We start from the raw sequence: 18,784 nt of genomic DNA, 5'->3' as shown, positions 1-18,784 counted from the left end.
CATTCCCTTTGGGTCAAGCCCCTCTGCTACAGGTGTTTTGTCCCAAGAACGGCCATGGAAATGGCCAGTTCCTTTTTCACCTGGACAATCTCGCATGGCTTCAGAAGGGCAGAACCCAAGGGTCAGCCAGGCTGCCTGCCTTGCAGCAGCCTTTGGTGCAATGGCCAAAGCTCACTGGAGAAATATTTTAACATTTTTTAAGGGAAAAAATAGAAAAAAAAATTAAAGGAAGAAAGAGAGAGAGTAAAAACAAAACATAACAAAAAAAACCCAAAACAAAACAAAAAACAACAACAAAAACAAAAAAAAAAAATCCACAAAAAAAACCCCACCAACCAAACAAACCAAAAAAAACCCCCACAAACCAAAAAACCCCCACAACTACAACAAAAATCTCCAAAGCTCACTTGTGCAACAATTAAATATTTTGTCTTCTGTGACTCTACAGGGAAGTCAGTAAAAAGCTACTTCCCAAAAGGCTGCTGCCTCCACTATATATCAGCCCTCACCTCCAATTACAGATGGTGCTTTGGTCACTGGCAAAGAGACGTTTCAAGATAGCCCTGCCATTCAGGAAAAACACGTACAAAGGAAAGACCCCAAGTACAGCTGAACCGTACAAACAATAACCACACAGAACTGAGGTCTTGGAAAGTTGTATTGCTGAAAACACCTCCTTGTGCCCACTAAAAGGACTGTGTAAACAAACAAGCATACAAAACGAATCAACAGCTAAACAATAAACCTTTGCCCCCCTCCCATGTTAGAAATTTTGAAAATGCAAAGCTAAAAAGAGCAGTTTGCTGTGTTTCTGACCACAGATGAGAAACAGACTGCTCTAAAGATAGGAAAAGCAACCAGACAGGCAAAGAGGCCTCCAAAGCTAGCAGCTTTCTGTGCTAACCTCCACACTGACTGCTGCCCAGTGGGAAGGTCATTTCCTACAGCACCTCTTGAAGGCTCCAGCTTGCTAGGAGCTTTTAGGTGTATAGCATGTTGATAATAGCAATAATATCTAAACTATACACACACATGTGTACAAACATTCACACACATGTGTCTTCTCTTCCATAAGAGACAAACATGGCAGAGCACAGGATACAATTTGATGGAGAGGAAAGTGCAGCTGGACATGGAAAAAAGCAGAAGAGGTGGATGGAAGTGATCTGATAGAACGAGTTATTGGAGACCACAGATTATTCTATTACATTTCACATATATAAAGAAAAAGAAACCATCAAAGAGGCTCAGTGACACCAGCACTAAAGGGCTGGTTAAGCAGACTTAAGATAGGCTAAATGATGAGAGCCCTAGCCCCTAAATGTTGCTCTTTCTTTGTCTGACTAATCATGGCATCTCTTCATCGGGTCCTGATTGTCTCTTCTGGCTGCTGACAGAGGACACCAGTGTCTTGTTCAGCAGTTTGGCCAGTTAAAGTGCTGTGCCAGTTGGCACTGTAGGGCCCTCCCAGCACGTCATCCTCTCTGGTGCTAGAAGTGTTGTGATCTCTCCTGGAAATGAATGGGATGGACAATGGCTGCAGGAAGTTTATCCCTTCTACTCTCCCTTTTCACTGTCCTCTCTGGAGAAATGGAACCCTTCCAGAGTGTGGGATATGCAAGCTCCCTGCTCAGCTCCAAGCAGCAAAAGTGATGTTCTTCCAAGTAATGGGATGGGAGACCAGTTCACCTCAGCTCAGCTTTTTCCTGTGTCTGACACAACAGCAAGAAAGGACAGGCTAGTGTTTTCTTGCAAGTAGAATTTCAGTGCTTGCATTGCCCTAGGAGGCAGCAAAATGAATAGCAAGGGAGTTACAGTCTTGTTACAGTCACAGATCAGATTGACCAGATCTCTTCCAAAAGACCTTACCAGTTAGTGTGTGATTGTCTTCCTTCTCCACCTACCAGTTAAGGCCAAATTAGGCAATGAGTGTGGCACAATGGTTTGGACATGTGGCACAGTCGATGAAGCACAGAAGTGAATGGACACGTGGAATGGGTTTCTGGTGCTGTAGTCAAAACTTCTACAGGGGTCTGCATCCTAGCCTCATCACAGATTCAGAACTGGTCCCCCGGAATCCAAAACAGCACCCAAGCCAGGGTGTACCAGGAAGGAACAAGAGGGTTGCCAATTTACCTGCAGGTACCCATCATCCGTCTTTAGCAGCATACAGCTCCCATCACTTTTGTCTCAGCTCAAACACATGCGTACAAACACATAAGCACACGCACAGTGGCACCACACATATAAATGTGTGCAGGCTGCATAAATACACATACCAACATGAACCCACCCCTGTCCCCCACAAGTAGACACGTGCAAGAAATACAGACAAGTAGCAAACAACAGGCATGCAACATACACATTGTGATCCCAAGCAGAGGGAACCCCTCTAAGCTATGTTCAAGCATGGTAGGTTCCTGGGAGAAAAACCCTGGCAAAATACACTGCAGGAAGAGGCCCACACAAGGAAGAGAATCCAAAAAAGACATTCCAGGCATCTAAACCCCCAAGTAGTTATTCTGAAAGCTCCTTGAATTTCACAGGAGTTTAGCTGCCCGTGAAGATGGATATGGCTCCAAGGCCTGTAAGGAAAGCAGAGGGAGAAAGTACAAAACTTGAATCTTATCCCCTTGACTGATTTTTGTCTGTTCAGTGACAGGTATAATCTTTTTCCAGTTGACATGGGACTTACCAGCCAGTACCCAAGGGCCTAGACAGAAGTCTCATGTAATGGATGCCTTCTCTCTGCATACTCTGCAGTGTAGCCATTATGCTGTACTTTTGGCACATGGAATAAGCAAAGGAAACACGGCAAAGGGCCTCGTGATGTTCAGAAAGGTAACTCACTATTTGGCCATAGATTAATCTATGGGAGGCACTCCCAAGGAGATACCTACCTGCATCACTGTGATAGCACTAAATGGGCCAGCACTTCCAACTCTATATATGTTTAGAGTTCTGCCAGAAGTCACTTAAATGTACAAACATACACCTCCTCCCAGAATTACATATATTTGTAGCCACGTATTCGCATATACACAGACTCCATGGACCATCCTGGGACAGTTATGCCAACATCATAGCAAGGGTACATCAGAAGCCTGACTACCCTCCTCACACCTGTGAGCAGGGATCCATTCCTGGGTGGCTGTGGTGGTTTTTCTCACCCAGAAATCAGAAACACAGGCCTGCAATGGAATGGCAGGTTGAGCAAGAGTTAGCTGCAGCTGGGAGAAAACTGCTGCTCTGAATAACCTCTGACCCTTTGCATTGCTCCCGGCACTGCCCACGTATTTTCATACAACTGCAGTACACACACACAGACTGACTGGCCCTTTCTTAGACTGTGGCCTTGTGTCTTCAGGGATAAGCAGACAGTGCCAGGGACATTGAGGATGGTGGGTTGATTAAGGAACAATGCAAATTATCAAAAAGGGAAGGAAGGAGATGTCTTGGCATCTGCCTAGAGCCCCTGCCAGTCTCACATTGGCTCTCTCCATGCTTATTCATCATCCTGTCACCCTCCTTACTGCTGCGACATCCAACCACAAACCCTAGCAGATAATGCCAAGTACCAGCTTACACTGACTTGTCAGACAGAAAGAGACCAAATACTACTAGGCATTCACTCCCGGGTCTGCAACACAGCAGAACTTCACATAGGTCTTTAGAAGCCTCTAGGCAATAAAGGAAGTGTCCTGTGCTGTTAAAAGATAGCATACTTCTCTCCAGCAGCCTTGCTTTATTCACATAGAGTAAAAGCAAAGAAACTGTACTGATCCTGATATGGGTCAACCTGGAGTAGATAAAAACTGTGTATCTCCCTGTTATAAATTTCTCAGTCAGCCATCAAGGACAGAAATTATGTCCCATCTCTGGGCTTTGTCAGAAAATAAAATTTCACTGCTCCCTTGCACAGGCAAATTTGCCATACTGATGGTTTCTTATTTCTTGAGTGTGCAAGAGCAGAACACTACCTCAGTGAACATGACAGAGAAGTCAAAAATAGCTACAAAATATCATCTTCTAAAAATCTGGTCATGACTACAATTTTCCAGGAGAGAAGAAGTGGATGCCTGCCCTTCACTCATCTTCTACACAGCATTGCACAGGCTGATGAAGACAACAGAGCAACAAGAGAGTAATAAGAGGAGGAGAGTGAGCAAACAGCCAATGTAAGTAATTCTGAGGGAAGAGGTATCGAGATGAAATTGAAGAATTGGGGTAACATGGGAAAGTAGATAAGAGGCCAGGGAGATGAAGCAGTAAGCTGCTGGAGAGATCAAAACACCTGAAAATTATGTTCTGCTAAGAGGAAGGACAAAGAGCAGAGGAAATAAAGTGGTCAAGAATGGCACAGAGGGTCTGAGACCATGCCACTTCCCTTTTCACTGGTACTGGAAAGACCACAAAAAGAGGGAGAAGGAAGAGCTGGCCAGGAGAGGAAGGCCAGTAGGGAGATCCCTATAATCCACAGTAACAAACGTACCCTGCTGACATCCCAGGGAGATGACAGTGGGGACCAGGGAAGAGGAAGTAGTCAAAGAGCAAAGCACATGGAGAAGGAAACAGCCTTGTGCCTCACACAAACAGTCCCTAGCAATCAACACAACTTTTATTACAGGAAATTATTAACACCCTCTGCTACCCACCACCCCTTATCAATCCCAAACCTCCCCTCTCTGGGGACCCTTTCTTGGCACACATGTATAACATCCAGATAAACTTTCCAAACCAGCAAAAGCAACCACTGAAACAACTTCAAACACCACAGACCAATAAAACCACAATTTAGAAGTTAACTTTCCCAACCCCCCCATGCCATTATTTAATAAGGAAATACTGTACAGATATAAAACCCACCCTTTTCCCAACCTGAATATAATTGCTTGAGCTAGTTTCTGTACATATATACACACATATTTACACAGTAATGCTGCAGTCAAGAAAGCAGATGATGTAAAAGTCACAAAGTGAATACATAAATTAAATAACTACCAGCAGAACATTAGGAAAGGTCACACTGTTCCTACTTGGCAAAAATGTGTTGTGGGACAGTCATTAAGTGTACTGCAATGTACTCTGTGTTGTGTGTGTGTGTGTTCATACAGGCAAGCAAACCTCACAGCTTCCTGCTGTCTCAGGTTTGTTCATGTGTCTCACTTCCCCAGTATGTCTTGTATGTGTGTGCATGCCCCGAGGAACCCCTGTTCCACAGCATGGAATTATTTTCTGACCTTTTGGAGTGTATACTAGTGCTTGCTGTGAACCTTTAATGGCAGGGAGCCAGAAGGTTAAGAAATCTGAACTACCAATGCATCACAGAGATCCATCTCTACCTCAGCACTAGGAGGACTGTACCCTTGACACTGGCAGACATGAGTCCTGCTCTCTGCAATATGATTTCACTGTCTTTTTCTTTACACAAGCAGGTTTATGCTGTGTCAGTTTTGTTGTCAACAATGGCAGAAGGGTGCCAGAATTCACTCAAATGCTATAGCTAGGAAAAGAATTTGGGGAATCTCAGGAAACAGAGAAAAAAACTGAAAACCAATTGCAAAGTGGTTTTCATTGTTGCCGTTCTAGTGGCAGACACTTAGGTTTGTCTGCAGTCAGCCCCAGGGACGTCCAGAGGGCCCATGATGAAGATGAAGCAATAGTATTTATCTTGCCAGTGAGACACTTGGCACGCCAGTTTGCCTTTGATGGCAGGGGAGGAGAGGAAGCCACAGGGAAGTGTAGGTGAATGCAGCGAGGGTCTATGGCTTGGAAATCTATTTGGCTGTAAATTGAAAATAAGCCCTTGTGGGGACAACAATCAGGTCCCACTAGTTACTATCTCAATGTAACTACCTGCAGCATCCAGCAGCATGGTAGGTGTGTTCCAGGTGGACACGCCAGGTGTGTTCAGCAGCAGGGAAGCACTTATGGGAAAGAGTGGGTGCAGGTGGGGATCGTGGCTTGGAGTATGTCCCCATTTGTTGCCAGCAATTTGGTTCCTTTCTTGCACACAGCTCCCAGGGGCTCCTGTGGTGACCAGGCATATGCCACAGAAAGGAAGCATAACTAGACCCGACCCTTTGCCAGCTTGGAGTGAGAAGAAAGGGTGAAGTAAGGGGGAAGTAATTCCGTAGAGCAAGGGCACAGAGGGTCAGCACAAAATCCTTTCATCAGCTCTCCTGGTCTTTATCCATTTCCATTTTCCCTTTCTTTTTGGCAACCAAAAATGCGTGGGGAAGTGCAACCTCCCACCCTTCCCCATAAGAAGGGCTCATCAAAGGGTGTTTGACTGGAGTGGAGGATGTGTGAAAGGCCTAAGTCTGATCATTGGCTGTGTTCCCAGGCTTGCTTCCATCTGTTGATAAGCAATGGAGGATATGCCATATTTGATAGAAAGCTCTAAAGCAAAGACTTGTCTATGAAGATCCCTGAGGTATCTCTGATCACTCCAACCTGTCACCACCATCATATTAATTCTTTATCTCCTCCTCTCTCTTTTGCTGGCGATTTTGCTGTGAGCAACAGCCTGGTCTGAATGTACAAAGGGGCACTATTCAAGATGGATTCTAGTGTCTTCTCAGAGTGAGGAGCTCAACAACAGCAGACATTGCAAGAAGAGGCCATCCTGGCAACTTTTAACTCCTCCATCAAATCCTTTGCAACATCACAAAGGAACCTTCCTACTCCTATATGCTGGAAATTGAAGTATCACTTCCCTACAGACAAAGTTCATACTTTGATATTGCTGAGCATTTTGAACCCATGGGGGTTCTCACCTGGAGAGTTCTGACAATGCATGCTGGATTTTCAGAGAGAATGGGATTTTTTGTTTTTGCTGTTGTTGAGGCGGGGATGGTGTGCTTCATTGTCTCAACTGACAACAAGTTCTGACTACAGCTTTTCTTGCCTACTTAGGATGTGACATTGCAAGTTCTGATACTGCCCTCACTGGGAGGCATGATGGCAGACAGAGAACTTCTACACCAGCCTGTGTTGTGTTGCACTACGGTAAAAAGCTGGTGTGAATACTCCAACAAGGTTTATGATGTGGAGATCCATGGCTGCAAGTTCTACTTGCCAGTTGCTTTTCCACTGTCCACTGTGTATGGCACTTTTTTTTTCATATTTCCTCCATCTCCTTCATAGACATCCTCCTTCAGCTGAATACATACACTCCAGTACCATTTCAGAAGAACATGGCTCATGAAAATACCTCTCAGAGAGCCTCTCACTCTCTGGCTAGAAGTGAGGAGGTAAATGTCAGAAACATTGCCTAATCTTTCCTGGGAGGCTGTCTGCAAATATTCGGTAGAGGTCACCAACTGTAGAGGACACAATGGGTTTTGCTTAGTATTCTTGTGTGCAGAAAACTTCAGAGAGCAGAAATGTTCTCATCCACTGCCCCAGAAAATACTGGTGTTTTTACAGCTGAGACAGAGAAATGGTAAGGCAGAAGATATGGGGTTTTGTCAGGCCCTGGTATGAAATCACATTATTTTCTGGACAGGTAATAAAACAGCACATGGGTGGCTTTCTAGTATAAATAACACCTGCTGCTAATATTACCTGTTTGATTCACTTGAATACTTGCAATGAAAATACACCAAATCTAAAATTCTAAATATATAATCAGAGTTTAATAACATCATTGATTTATTTTCTTGATTATGAATTACACCCTCCCCCCTCCCACCCTTTCCCCTTCATCTCTGTCCCAAAATTTCTTGACCTGTCAGAACTAAAATAAACAAAGCAACCAGAAAAGATCACTTATAGAAGAAAGGATTGACCTGATGGACATGTGGCCTAATATATTATGGGAGAAGGAAATATACCAGACTCCTGTGATTAGACCAGTGGTTCAGTCCAGAATTTCCAGTTCTTCTTTTCTGGTTGCTCTAGAGCATTCGAGTGGTTTGTGGCACAGTTAATATTTGCAGAGCACTCGGAGTGTTAACAGTGCTGCAACAGTAAGAATACTAGATAATGATTTTGGCAAACTGTCATTTGCCAGTCAGTGGAACAAGGGACAGACCAGTTCAGGGAAAATACGAACCAACTTTCAATCCGGAACACAAAAAACAGAACCTTCAAGAAGAGATTTGAAAAAAGTTCCATTAACTTCTTTTTGGTTTGTTTTCAGCTTAATTTCCCTGCAGAGCCACCCTCCAGGTTTCCTCGTTCCAGGTGGGGAGGGATGGAAAAGTACCAAGATAACCACCAAAGAGATTAGCTGCCCTTGTCAGCTGTCAAACTTCCCAACCCCAAGCCCTTAGGAAATACCAGAAATTATCACGAGCTTTCCCAGGTCCAAGATTTCTAAACCAAAGTAGCATTGGAGAAGTCTTTTAATGTCAAAGTGATGGTCCAACCTGAGTGGCCAACTTGATGGTTCACCCCACCACTATCAAGACAGTGTAGTGCCTTGAGGCCCAAACTCCACAGAGATGCTGGTACAGAGAGTTTATATGCAAAAAGGAATTGGGGGTGTTCCCATCAAAACATGAAACCCTGCTGGCAAGGCTTGAAGTGATGTTCCGGCGTCTTCCATTCATGAAGATAAAGGTGACAGGGCAATACAGGGGGCCTCAGGGGAACACAACACACATAGGTTTCTCTCTCTCTCTCTCTATTTTTTTCCTCATTCATACGGCCTCGACCTGCGTAAACCGCTTCCAAAAATGCTGCCTGGAAAGTCATAGAAAACAAACAGAACGGAAACAAACTTTCCCTCCCTCCCACCCCACAACCTGAATATACACGAGAAGAGAAACACCAATTTATACAAAAACGCAATAAAAAAGAAATATTTACAAATAAAAGGAACGCCTTCTTGGTGGCCGCTATCAGAGATGTCTGACAAGCTGCCATGTGTTCTGGATTGCAGATCGCTCTGTTAATTTGTTTGGTTTCTTTTTTCTCTTTTCTTTTCCTTTTTGTCCTTGTAATGAGAGAAGAGAGAAAGAGTAAGAAGTTCCCTTACCCTAAAGAGTAGGGGGTGGCATTACAAAGACTCTTCCCCTCTTTCCTCCTTAATTTCTTCAGTGAAATATAAGAAAATATTCCCCTCACCAACCCTGCCCACCCTCTCCTCACACACTTTGACTTTACAGTCAAGTAATCCCACCCTCCCCCCTGCCTCAGCTTAAAAAATAAATAAAAGGCCTTCTGTTGGCTTAAAAAGAGAACGATAAGATAAAATCAACCATGGTGTGGTGAGGAATGTGAGAGAGGTGGCATTCAGCTCCAAGAAATGTGGCTCATAAAGATGGGGCTGCCATCTCCCTTATCCTCAGCAGTGTCCCCGTGCTCTCAGCACAGGACCCTCTCAACCCTTCACCTGGTGAGCCCTGGTGATTGAGACACTGGGATAGACCCAGGATAAGCTGTAGAGACTTTGCCATATCTCTCAGGATGGGAGAAGTCGGTCCACACCCCCACCTCAGGAGATAGATGACATATGAAAGGTGTGTTCAGCTTCTCACTCCTACCATTGCTTCTTTTCCTTTAGTTTAACTTGCATCTAAAAAGATACAATGGAAAGAAAAAACACTCTTTTTGATACTAAGTGCACCAGGAAAGCTGTCACTACAACTGCAGGGATGGGAAACCCTAGGCTATTCCAGCTTTACACCTGTGCTAGTATCTCTCTCTTTCACACAGAGGCACACACACATGTACACGCACATCTCAGCTTTACACATCTTCAATCTTCAGCACAAGTATCTGTGCTCTCTGGCATTTATTCAAGCACATCTCTTCCCAGGAAGACAGGCTGTGTACGTCCTCTGTACATTCAATTGTAAATATACATATGTATTTCCCATGGGTGCATACACCCTCCTCCCATTTCCACATGTGCAAGGAGGCATTGAAACAGTCTGCCAGCACTACCACCACCACACGCACCCTTCTATGGCATTTCTTTTTTCCTTTTCAGCATTGGCAGAGGGCACCCCATTCTTTTTGTCCCAACCTGCTGGCCAAGCACAGAGAGAGAAGAAGGATTAAGCTCCTTCATTCTTTTCCATCCTTGCTGAAAGGACATGCCAAAATGGGTTCGGTGTCCCCTGAAGTGACAGTGAAAAAACTTCCCACCTTTCCTTACTCTTAAGCTCTGTTCTACTGTGTTTGTTCTCCAGACACCTCATAGGATAATAGGTTTATTTTGCTTTCTTCACAGACATTTCAAGTATAAAGTTATCGTATATACTCGCATATAGGCAAACCCATACTATATACTGCTCCCACCCTTGAACAATGTCAGAATTAGTGACCAACTCACAGCTAATGAACCAACACTGTTCCTCTTTCCTCAAATCCTTCTTATTTCAGTGCAAACCAGCATCTTTTGTCTGAGTTTGGGAAACCAGCCCTGGAGTCAGGGAGGCTGCTGATCAGCTTTCTCAAACTCAGACTCCTTTTCTGTCTCTCCCACTGGTCTGCCATAGATTCAATGGCTGTAATAGCCATAGTGAAACCACTAGCCTGACCTGCAGACAAATCTTCCCTCCCTCCCTCCACACCCCCAGCAGACAAAATTTTAGCTTAAAATTTCTCAGCATATATGCAAATATATATATATCTATATATATATTTCAGCCCTATAGTCTTCACAAAATAATATAACAAGAACCTCAATATAGCTAACATATAAGTGCATCATCAAGTTAGTCTTGTTATTCTTCCTTCACTTTCTCCACGTCAAGCACTACTCTTTTTTAGGCAGTTTTAGGAAGAGTTGCCTGAGCAAGCATATTTTCCTGCATGTCCATTACACTGCTGCTGCTGCCTCCTCCTGCCACACACACACATAGACGTGTGCACACATGCCTTTCCCTGCTGGGAGCCAGCAGAAGTGAGCACTAAAGTCACTGCTGCTCCTCCTCAGCCCACCCCTTCCCTGCCTTTTTCTCTGCTTCCTGAAACCACAAGCAAGGATATCCAACTCCGACACCACTGTAAAGTGCAATGGCCAGGAACGGAAGAGAATGGGAGGAGTGAGAACATGGATAAAGAGATAAAATGGGAGGCTTGGGAAAGGAGGAGGAAGAGGGGAAACCAAGGAGGTGGCACTTGTCACCAGTGCTGCACTACTCACAACTCCAGTATCCCACAAACTAAGCACAACTCAGGAGGGTAGCTGATGGGATTGATCCCACCCCACTCTCCCATGCTCCACATATACCCCCAGTCCCTCCCCGCACTCTTCCCCTCTCACTCAAACATCAGACTCAATACTGGAGAGTTTCTCATAAACATGCCCGTTGCTGGAGCCATTGAAAGCCCTGGGGTTTTTGTTGTTAGGCACACAGGGGTTGGACTGGTTCCCTATACAGATGTCCTTCTGGAAACGGGCTGGTACAGCCCCATGAAGGGCTGAGACCACCGGCTTGTTGGTGGTGACAATGGCTCGGAAGTCTGGCCTGGCTTTGGGCCCTCCTGCCACCACAGGCTGCCTGAAGAAATAAGATTTGCTGCCGTGGAGCAAGCATTGGTCATCCCCAAAAGTGGGGATGAAAGGGTTTTGGGTGACCCGGTCAGGGTAGAGTGACTTGCTGAGCATGTAGCCCCCACTGCTGCCGGGGTTGTTGTGGTGGTGGTAGCTGGTGGCGGGCACTGAGGACTTGTTGTTGGCAAAGGTGGTCTCACTGGCTGGCATCTCAAACATGTGGGCGTAGGGGCTCCCCTCCAAAAAGCGGCCCTTGTCCTTGAGGCTGACGCTGCGGGGGGCCAGGGCTGAGTCATCTTTCTGCAGGTCCACAAAGGTGTCATAGGAGTGCTGCCGGCGAAGTTTGTTGCGGTTCTTCTTCTGCACCTTAGAGGCAGAATTGGAAGGGCTCTGAGGATATTTGGAGGAGGAGGTGGCACTGGTGGGCACGGGCACAGGGGCAGGTGGCTGATCCAGCTCTTGGAGTGAGTTGTCCTCACTGATGTCATACAGGTTGCCCGCTTTCTTGCAAGCCTCACAGCGGATGCAGGCCTGGCGGGTGGAGTTCTGCCCCACCGTTGATGGCGTATAGTTGTGCAGCTTAGAAGGGCAACTGCGACAGAAATTAGCCCCGGTCCGGTCTTCCCAGTCTAGATTGGTCAGGTTCTTCTCCCACGGTGCTGGGACCCCACTCACAACTCCATGCTTGTGCTCATTGCCTCCACCAAACTCTCCTGAGCCGTGCTTGTGATGGGCTCTGTTAGTGCAGGATCCACCCCCTCCTCCTCCCGTGTCGCGCTTAAATTCATCTCCCCTTTCTTTGTAGATATCCGTCAGGTCCACGTGTTCCCAGTGTGGGGAGTTCTCCTTGGTCCGAAACTGGTCAAGGTAGAAGTCCCGTAGCCCTTCTTTGTCCCTGAAGTAGCGCTTGTGGTCAGGTGAGCGGGGCGGGCGCCGGCGGTAGGCCAGCTCTATCTCATCGAATTCCCTCCGGGACTTGGCAGAGGCTGGGCGCTTCTTCAGGCTGTCCTTGTACTGCTGCTTCCGCCTCTTGGCTGCATTGCCCTCAATGTTGCCATAGGTGACAGTGTGAGTAGAAATGTCAGAGACATCCGAGCGGATCAGGTCATCGTGGGTCCCACTGCCGCCATAACGGTCACTCTTGAAGGAGAACTTGCCATAAAGGTCACCCAGCTGGCTGTGCTTGGCAGGGGGTAACCCCAGGTCCAAGGGCTTCTTCCCAATGGAGCGCGACTGGGCATTAAAGGGTGGGTTGTCACAGTCATAGAGCCCATCAATGGAGCTGGTGCTGCCAATGCTATGGGGGCGGTGGTGGTGGTGGTAGTGGTCCTGATACACATTGCTGTCCTTCAGCTGGAGATTGCCAAAGGTCCTTTCCACCTCACTAATATAGTCACTAAAGAGGTTCTCCTCGCAGGGGGGGTTGTTGTAGGATTTGCAGTCTGAGTGGGTGAAGCTGCGGCGGTGCTCAGAGATATCATAGACAGATGACTCGCGGCGGATAAAGTCCAGGGCACTCTGTGGTGAGCCATTGACCCCTGACAGGTTGGCCATGTTCTTGGCTGTCCGAAGCAGGCGGAGGATGTTGGAATGGGTGTTGTTCATAGTTGCTGTGGGGGAGTTCATTGCTGACTGGCGTTCTTCAATGGCCACGCCATGGATACAGCTGTAGATACCCTGAAATGAGAGAAAGCAAGGAGGTGAGTTGTTCTGCAAAGAAAACATGGAGGGAGATCTGAACTGGGAAGCACCCTGTGCATCAAGAGGGTGTTTCTGTAGGATAGTAGGGCCTATCAGACTTCCATCATGAAGCACAATCAAATCAAATCTTCTCTACCAAACCTTGCTGTTCTGACTCTCCTTCTTAACCCTCACATTTTTATTTTCCCTCCATTCCTCTTCCTCTGCTTTGTTTCAAGCTGTATTTCCAGGATGCAGGAATGCCTGCTTGCATCTCTAAGAGTTAGTTAAATCTAGTAGGTATAACACAGAATTGCAAATGGGGACAATAGTATCCTTGGGAATAAAAGAATCAAGACAAATGATTCTGTGTGGATGCAAGTCTGGTTTGGCCTTTGAAAATCATCTGGGCATCAGTGAATCAACAAGACAGGAGCTATCTTAAAAACAGAACAGCTTCATTTGTTATAAACTTAGCTACATTTATCACCAGTACAAATTAGAAAAGGAAACAGAGAAAGAGCAGAGTTCTTGAATAGGTATTTAGGTATTTTGCATCTGGTTGAGTGAGGTACAATAGAATTTTTAATTGCATTCAGTTAAATTTAACAGTAATAACGGGCTCAAAAATGACGTCCCTGAAAGCAGAAATCCTCTATTCAACCTCAAATCAGATAACAGAAGGGCCCAATTCCTCCACATTCCCCACAAGCTCATTTCGCCCATGACTGTTTGCAAGGGCTATCCCTAAGAACAGAATGAAAGGGGCTCCTTTATTCCCTGATCTACCAAATGGTGCCTAATGATTAATGTCAGTTGTGAAATGGAAACATTACATCATGTTATCATGGTTTCTCAGCAGCTAGCAGATGATTAACACTTTTCAGACCTTTCACCAACTTGGCCCAGGTCTAACAGATAACCACAAAATGTAAGAATCTTCTTAGCTAAGGGTCACCAAACACAACACCCCATTTCATCTCCAGGCTAAACAACATTAGAAACTAACAACATAGAAGAGAGGCTGTGCCCTTGCATTCAAAAGGCTCTGTAATTTCTCTTCAATATGTTATGCACCAATTATATACTCTTGTACACTCAAAGTAAATTCTGCTACATCAGATGCTGAGCTGAAAAATGCCAAGATTTGACCTCACTTCAGAATGAATCAGGAGGAAGGACTAATGGCTTGAAAGAAGGAAAATAAAGCTCCAAATGGGATACTGCTAGCAACACTAATAGTAGAAGATGACTCAGAAATGGCTAGAATCTGCTTTAAATGTAAATGTTGTACCCTAAGGCAGATTTACATAAAGCAAGTGCTAAGTTTATGTGGTCATCCTCTGTGGAAACATTTCTGCATAGTTCAGGGCATGGCTTTCAGTTAAGGACTTCTGACTGTCAATGAAGGCACACTTCTAGTTAACAAAAGTTCAGCTGAAAAGCTGTAATTCACAGAACAATGTAAAACTCTTAAATTTCTAATCATATTATCCCTCATTACTTGATTACATTTGGGGAGTCCCTAAAACTGGCCTTCTCACAACTCACTTTGGGGGAGCAAACAGTAACAGTTAACTTGTCTTTTCCTGTGTTTTCATTTCCATGTGAAATTTCCATTTCCTTAACCAAAATCTAGCAGAGACCAAAGATGTCCCAGAAAAAATTAACATGTTTTTGCAACATTACGAGTGCAAAGATGACACTGTGCAGACTGCCACCTGTGTATTAGACAGTCTTGGTGGATATTCCCATATCCAGTACCTAGGACTGTCTGAATAAAGCCTCTGTTCATCCCTGAGAGTTAATGGCACTCACCCTGCTGATGGAGAAGACCACACCAGGCTTGCCAGAGCAGACGCCCATGAAGCAGTGGCGGAATTGCCAGTAGAAGAGATGCTCACAGATGAAGGTGATGAGACTGAGGGCCATGGCTGCTCCCAACATGTAGAAGACACCTGCCATGTTATCTATATCCAGCTGGCTGCTCATAACCTCATTCTTCTCATTGTGACAAATGCCAGTGAGCCAGAGAGCTTCCAGCTCCTCCATCTCCCCTAGAATGACAGAAGGGAGGAAAGAAACAGGTTAGATAATCCTGCAATGGCTAAAGAGCTTAAACTGTGGCAGACTGAAAGCAAGAAGCTGATCTAATGTAATTTCCAGTCTCCACATTCTTTTTCCACATCTACAACATCCATAAAATATCCTGGCTGCCCTTCTGATAGGGGCAGGTGCCATTTGTCAAAGGAAAGTCAACAGGATTTTTCCACAGCCTGATATTAGCCATAACAAGCTGTACCACAGGACATTGCTTTGACAATTGCTGGATATCTACACTGAGATCTGGAAACAGTTGTCCACCAGACAACTGAAGACCTGGCCTACAAACTTCCACTTTCATAAAGTCAATGAAGGAAAAAAATTAGTGACTGATAGTGGTAGACAAAAGTTAATCACTTCTAGATGAAAACATTATATGTTTCCAACTCAAAATATTGATTGTTTCAATCAATTTTTTCCCATCATATCCATAGTTCATTAAAACCAGGTGCATTGTTCCAAAAAATATTTGAGTATTTTTCCTTGTTTTTCTTCCTTTCAATTTTGTCCAAATTCAACACTTCCAAGAGTTTTGACCAATAAAATATTTCACTAATTTGTATCAGCTAGGAACAAATGTTCTGTACTCTAATTTCATACATCACTACTTCTTGTGTACTTCCACAAGGGGTAATAGAGAGGCAAACACACACACACACACACATAAGACATTTAGAACAAACTGATTTTGCAGGATGACATATTGTTTCGTGTTGTTAGGAAAGTTAGTTTTTCATATTTTCTGTCTCCAGTCCAGTGGTGGGGGAAAAAAATCCACATATTAAGTACTGCCATAGCAGACTCGTTGAAGCTTTGAGGAGAACTTACATCCTTCTCTGAAATAATACATACTAGGCTTTTTAAGAAACAGGACAACCTATCTGTCAGGTGGCCAATTTTCTGAAGTGTGTCCAAGTTATGTTCTTTCCATATTTATAACTATTATGTTATTTTCAGATTTCAGGAGGGAAAAAGAATACTTACAGATAAAATAACCTGTGAATTTTATTTACTCATAAAAAAGGACACAGAAAAATTTAATGTGGAATGAAAAGACAGGAAAATCCTTGCTAAGAAGGAATGTCTTTTTCCATGAACAATTTTTGTTAATACTAGCAATTTCTCTGTAAATTGAGAGGTGAACTAGGTAACTATAATCTTCTAATTAAAAACTCATTCCAAAATACCCTTTTGAGTCTCAAGTTCTTCCTTGGGTTTGTTTTATTTTGGGGTTTTTTCAGGTTTTGGAAAACCTGATCTAACTCTTTCATCCAGAAATATTTATCCATTAATTTTGTAAACTCTGCATGGATTGATCCTGTCTAGAGTTATAAAGTATGGAATAACCACAGACAGTCTGGTATAATTAGTAGATTTGGTCATGGCAAAACCTCAAAGCTAGTGAAAACTTCACACCAGAGATTTTGTTTCTACAAGACATTCTTCCCATAAGATATTTTTCCAACACACATCTGAGCTTGTTCTATGAATACTTTAGTGCTTTTGGCACTGCTTTTGATGATATTGCTACCCTACATCAACAACATGAAAGAAGTACCATCGTTGCATTTTTGGGTGTGCTGCCTCTAAAAAAAACCCCATTAATAATTCCATGTTCTCAACTCACATCTGAAGCACCAGAGCTAGATACTTCCATTTCTTACATGCAAAACTCAGCATTTCTTAGGAAAATTCCAGCACTTCTTTTTCTTGCCACTTACCATCTCCAAAAAGCTGTAGAATTGCAAGATCAACCTGGCGCTTCCAGCCTGAGTCCTTTTGGATGGCAATGCCATAGCCAGTGGAAGCAAACACTTTCCCACTCCCAATTGTCACCAGCTTGCAGCCTTCATCTCTGCCCGCCATGTAGTTCAGCACTGCTGCATCATAAATGAAAGCATCCAACTTCCTGCACAGATGCAATAAACAAGAGGGTATAATACAGAAAACATAAAATCTGTATGAAATCAAAGGTGGTTTTAGGTAGCTAAGGAAGAAATTAACCTCTTTCAGATGGACTGCAATATGTTATGTAGAATCATAGAAAGGTTTGGGATGGAAAGGATCTTAAAGACCATCTAGTTCCAACCCCCATAACATGAGCAGGGGCACCTTTCACTAGACCAGGTTTCTCAGAGTCTTATCCAGCCTGGCCTCAAACACTCCTAGGGATGAGGCATCCACAACTTCAACACCTCACAGTAAAGTACCTAACCAGCATCATGCAAAAGAATTTTTTTCCTAATATCTAATCTATCTAATCTTTCAGATTGAAACCATTCCCCCTTGTCCTGTCACTACATGCATTTATTAAAAAGTTTCTCTCTAGCTCTCTTTTCAGTTCCCTTCAGGAAGATCACAATTAGGTCACCCTAAAGCCTTCTCTTCTGAACAATCCCAATTCTCTCAGCCTTTCCTTGTAGGTGATGTGCTCTATCCTTTTAGTCATCTTGGTGGTGTCCTCTGGACTCACTCTAGCAGGTCCATGTTCCTTTTGTTCAGAAGACAACATCCCAGAGCTGGATGTAGCACTGCAGGTGGGGTGTCACCAGAGCAGAACAGAGCAGAACAACTGAATCCTCTCCTTCATCCTGCTGCCCATGCTGCTTTGGATGGAGCCCAGGATACAATTGGCTGTCTGGGCTGAGTACACATTGCTGGGTTCTATCCAGCCTCTTGTCTATCTGCACTCCCAAGTCCTTCTCAGCAGAAGATCACTGCCTTTGATCCCTTCATCCCCCAGCTTGTGTTGATACCAAGGTTGCCCCTACCCAGGTGCAGCATCTTGCATTTGGTCATGTCAAATTTCATTAAATCCCCATGTGCCCACTTTGAGCCCATCCTGGTCCTTCTGGATGGTATCCCATCCTTCAGGCATCATTTTCACTTTCACCATTACATAAAGTTAAATAAAATCTAAGCCTAAAGCTGTTTTATAGGTGATTCTGGGTTATAACTGAGGATCCTATATTTTTTCTGACTATTTGGTAATCATAATTTCTTGATCTTAAAGAAAATTTGGAATACAACTATATTGCAAGATAAAGATGAATGACGAGGAAGTCAAGGGGATCTATATCCTTAAGAATACCTTCTGTTTCTGTACTGCCTTTATCTCAAAACAATGGAAAATGCCTTATAAAATGTATCAATAATAGACAGCAAAGTAAATAAGGAAAATATTTTCTCCAATTCAAATGCTGGCATGACTTAGCTGAGAAAAATGTATTTTTTCCCAATCAGATACAGTCAGGACATTATGTTTTACCCCTCAGTTAGTGTGAAAAGATCTTTATCAATGTCAACTGGACCAACAGCAGCTTTAGGGTTGACCATGCTGAATTGGTCTTTGTTAAAGAATGTTCAGCTGAAAATCAATAATTCTGTTTCAACACAGAGAAATCCCATTATGGACTGTGTGGAGAGCACAACAGCCTGGTGAGAGCCTTTTCACACTGCAACAAATTGATTTGGATGTGGGGGGCAGTCTCAGGAGGCTGCATCTTCTACAAACCCAAAGACAGTTGATGAGTAAATCCTCCCATT

At 44.1% G+C, this 18,784-nt stretch overlaps 1 protein-coding gene across 1 annotated transcript in view; it reads right to left on the bottom strand.

Moving 5' to 3' along the window:
• Positions 1–11,224: 11,224 nt before the first annotated feature.
• The window catches only part of GRIN2B (glutamate ionotropic receptor NMDA type subunit 2B), a 177,724-nt gene continuing 170,164 nt past the window's right edge, over positions 11,225–18,784 (bottom strand). The window contains exons 10-12 of the mRNA XM_063396134.1: positions 16,960–17,147; positions 14,954–15,192; positions 11,225–13,132 (exon numbers count right to left, since the gene is read on the bottom strand). Of these exons, the coding sequence (XP_063252204.1) occupies positions 11,225–13,132; positions 14,954–15,192; positions 16,960–17,147 (2,335 nt within the window). The remainder of the gene's footprint in view (positions 13,133–14,953; positions 15,193–16,959; positions 17,148–18,784) is intronic.

Source organism: Prinia subflava, chromosome 4, assembly GCF_021018805.1.
Source record: "Prinia subflava isolate CZ2003 ecotype Zambia chromosome 4, Cam_Psub_1.2, whole genome shotgun sequence".
In the NCBI taxonomy this organism is placed as follows: Eukaryota; Metazoa; Chordata; class Aves; order Passeriformes; family Cisticolidae; genus Prinia; species Prinia subflava.
This window is presented reverse-complemented; position numbering and strand designations above follow the sequence as displayed.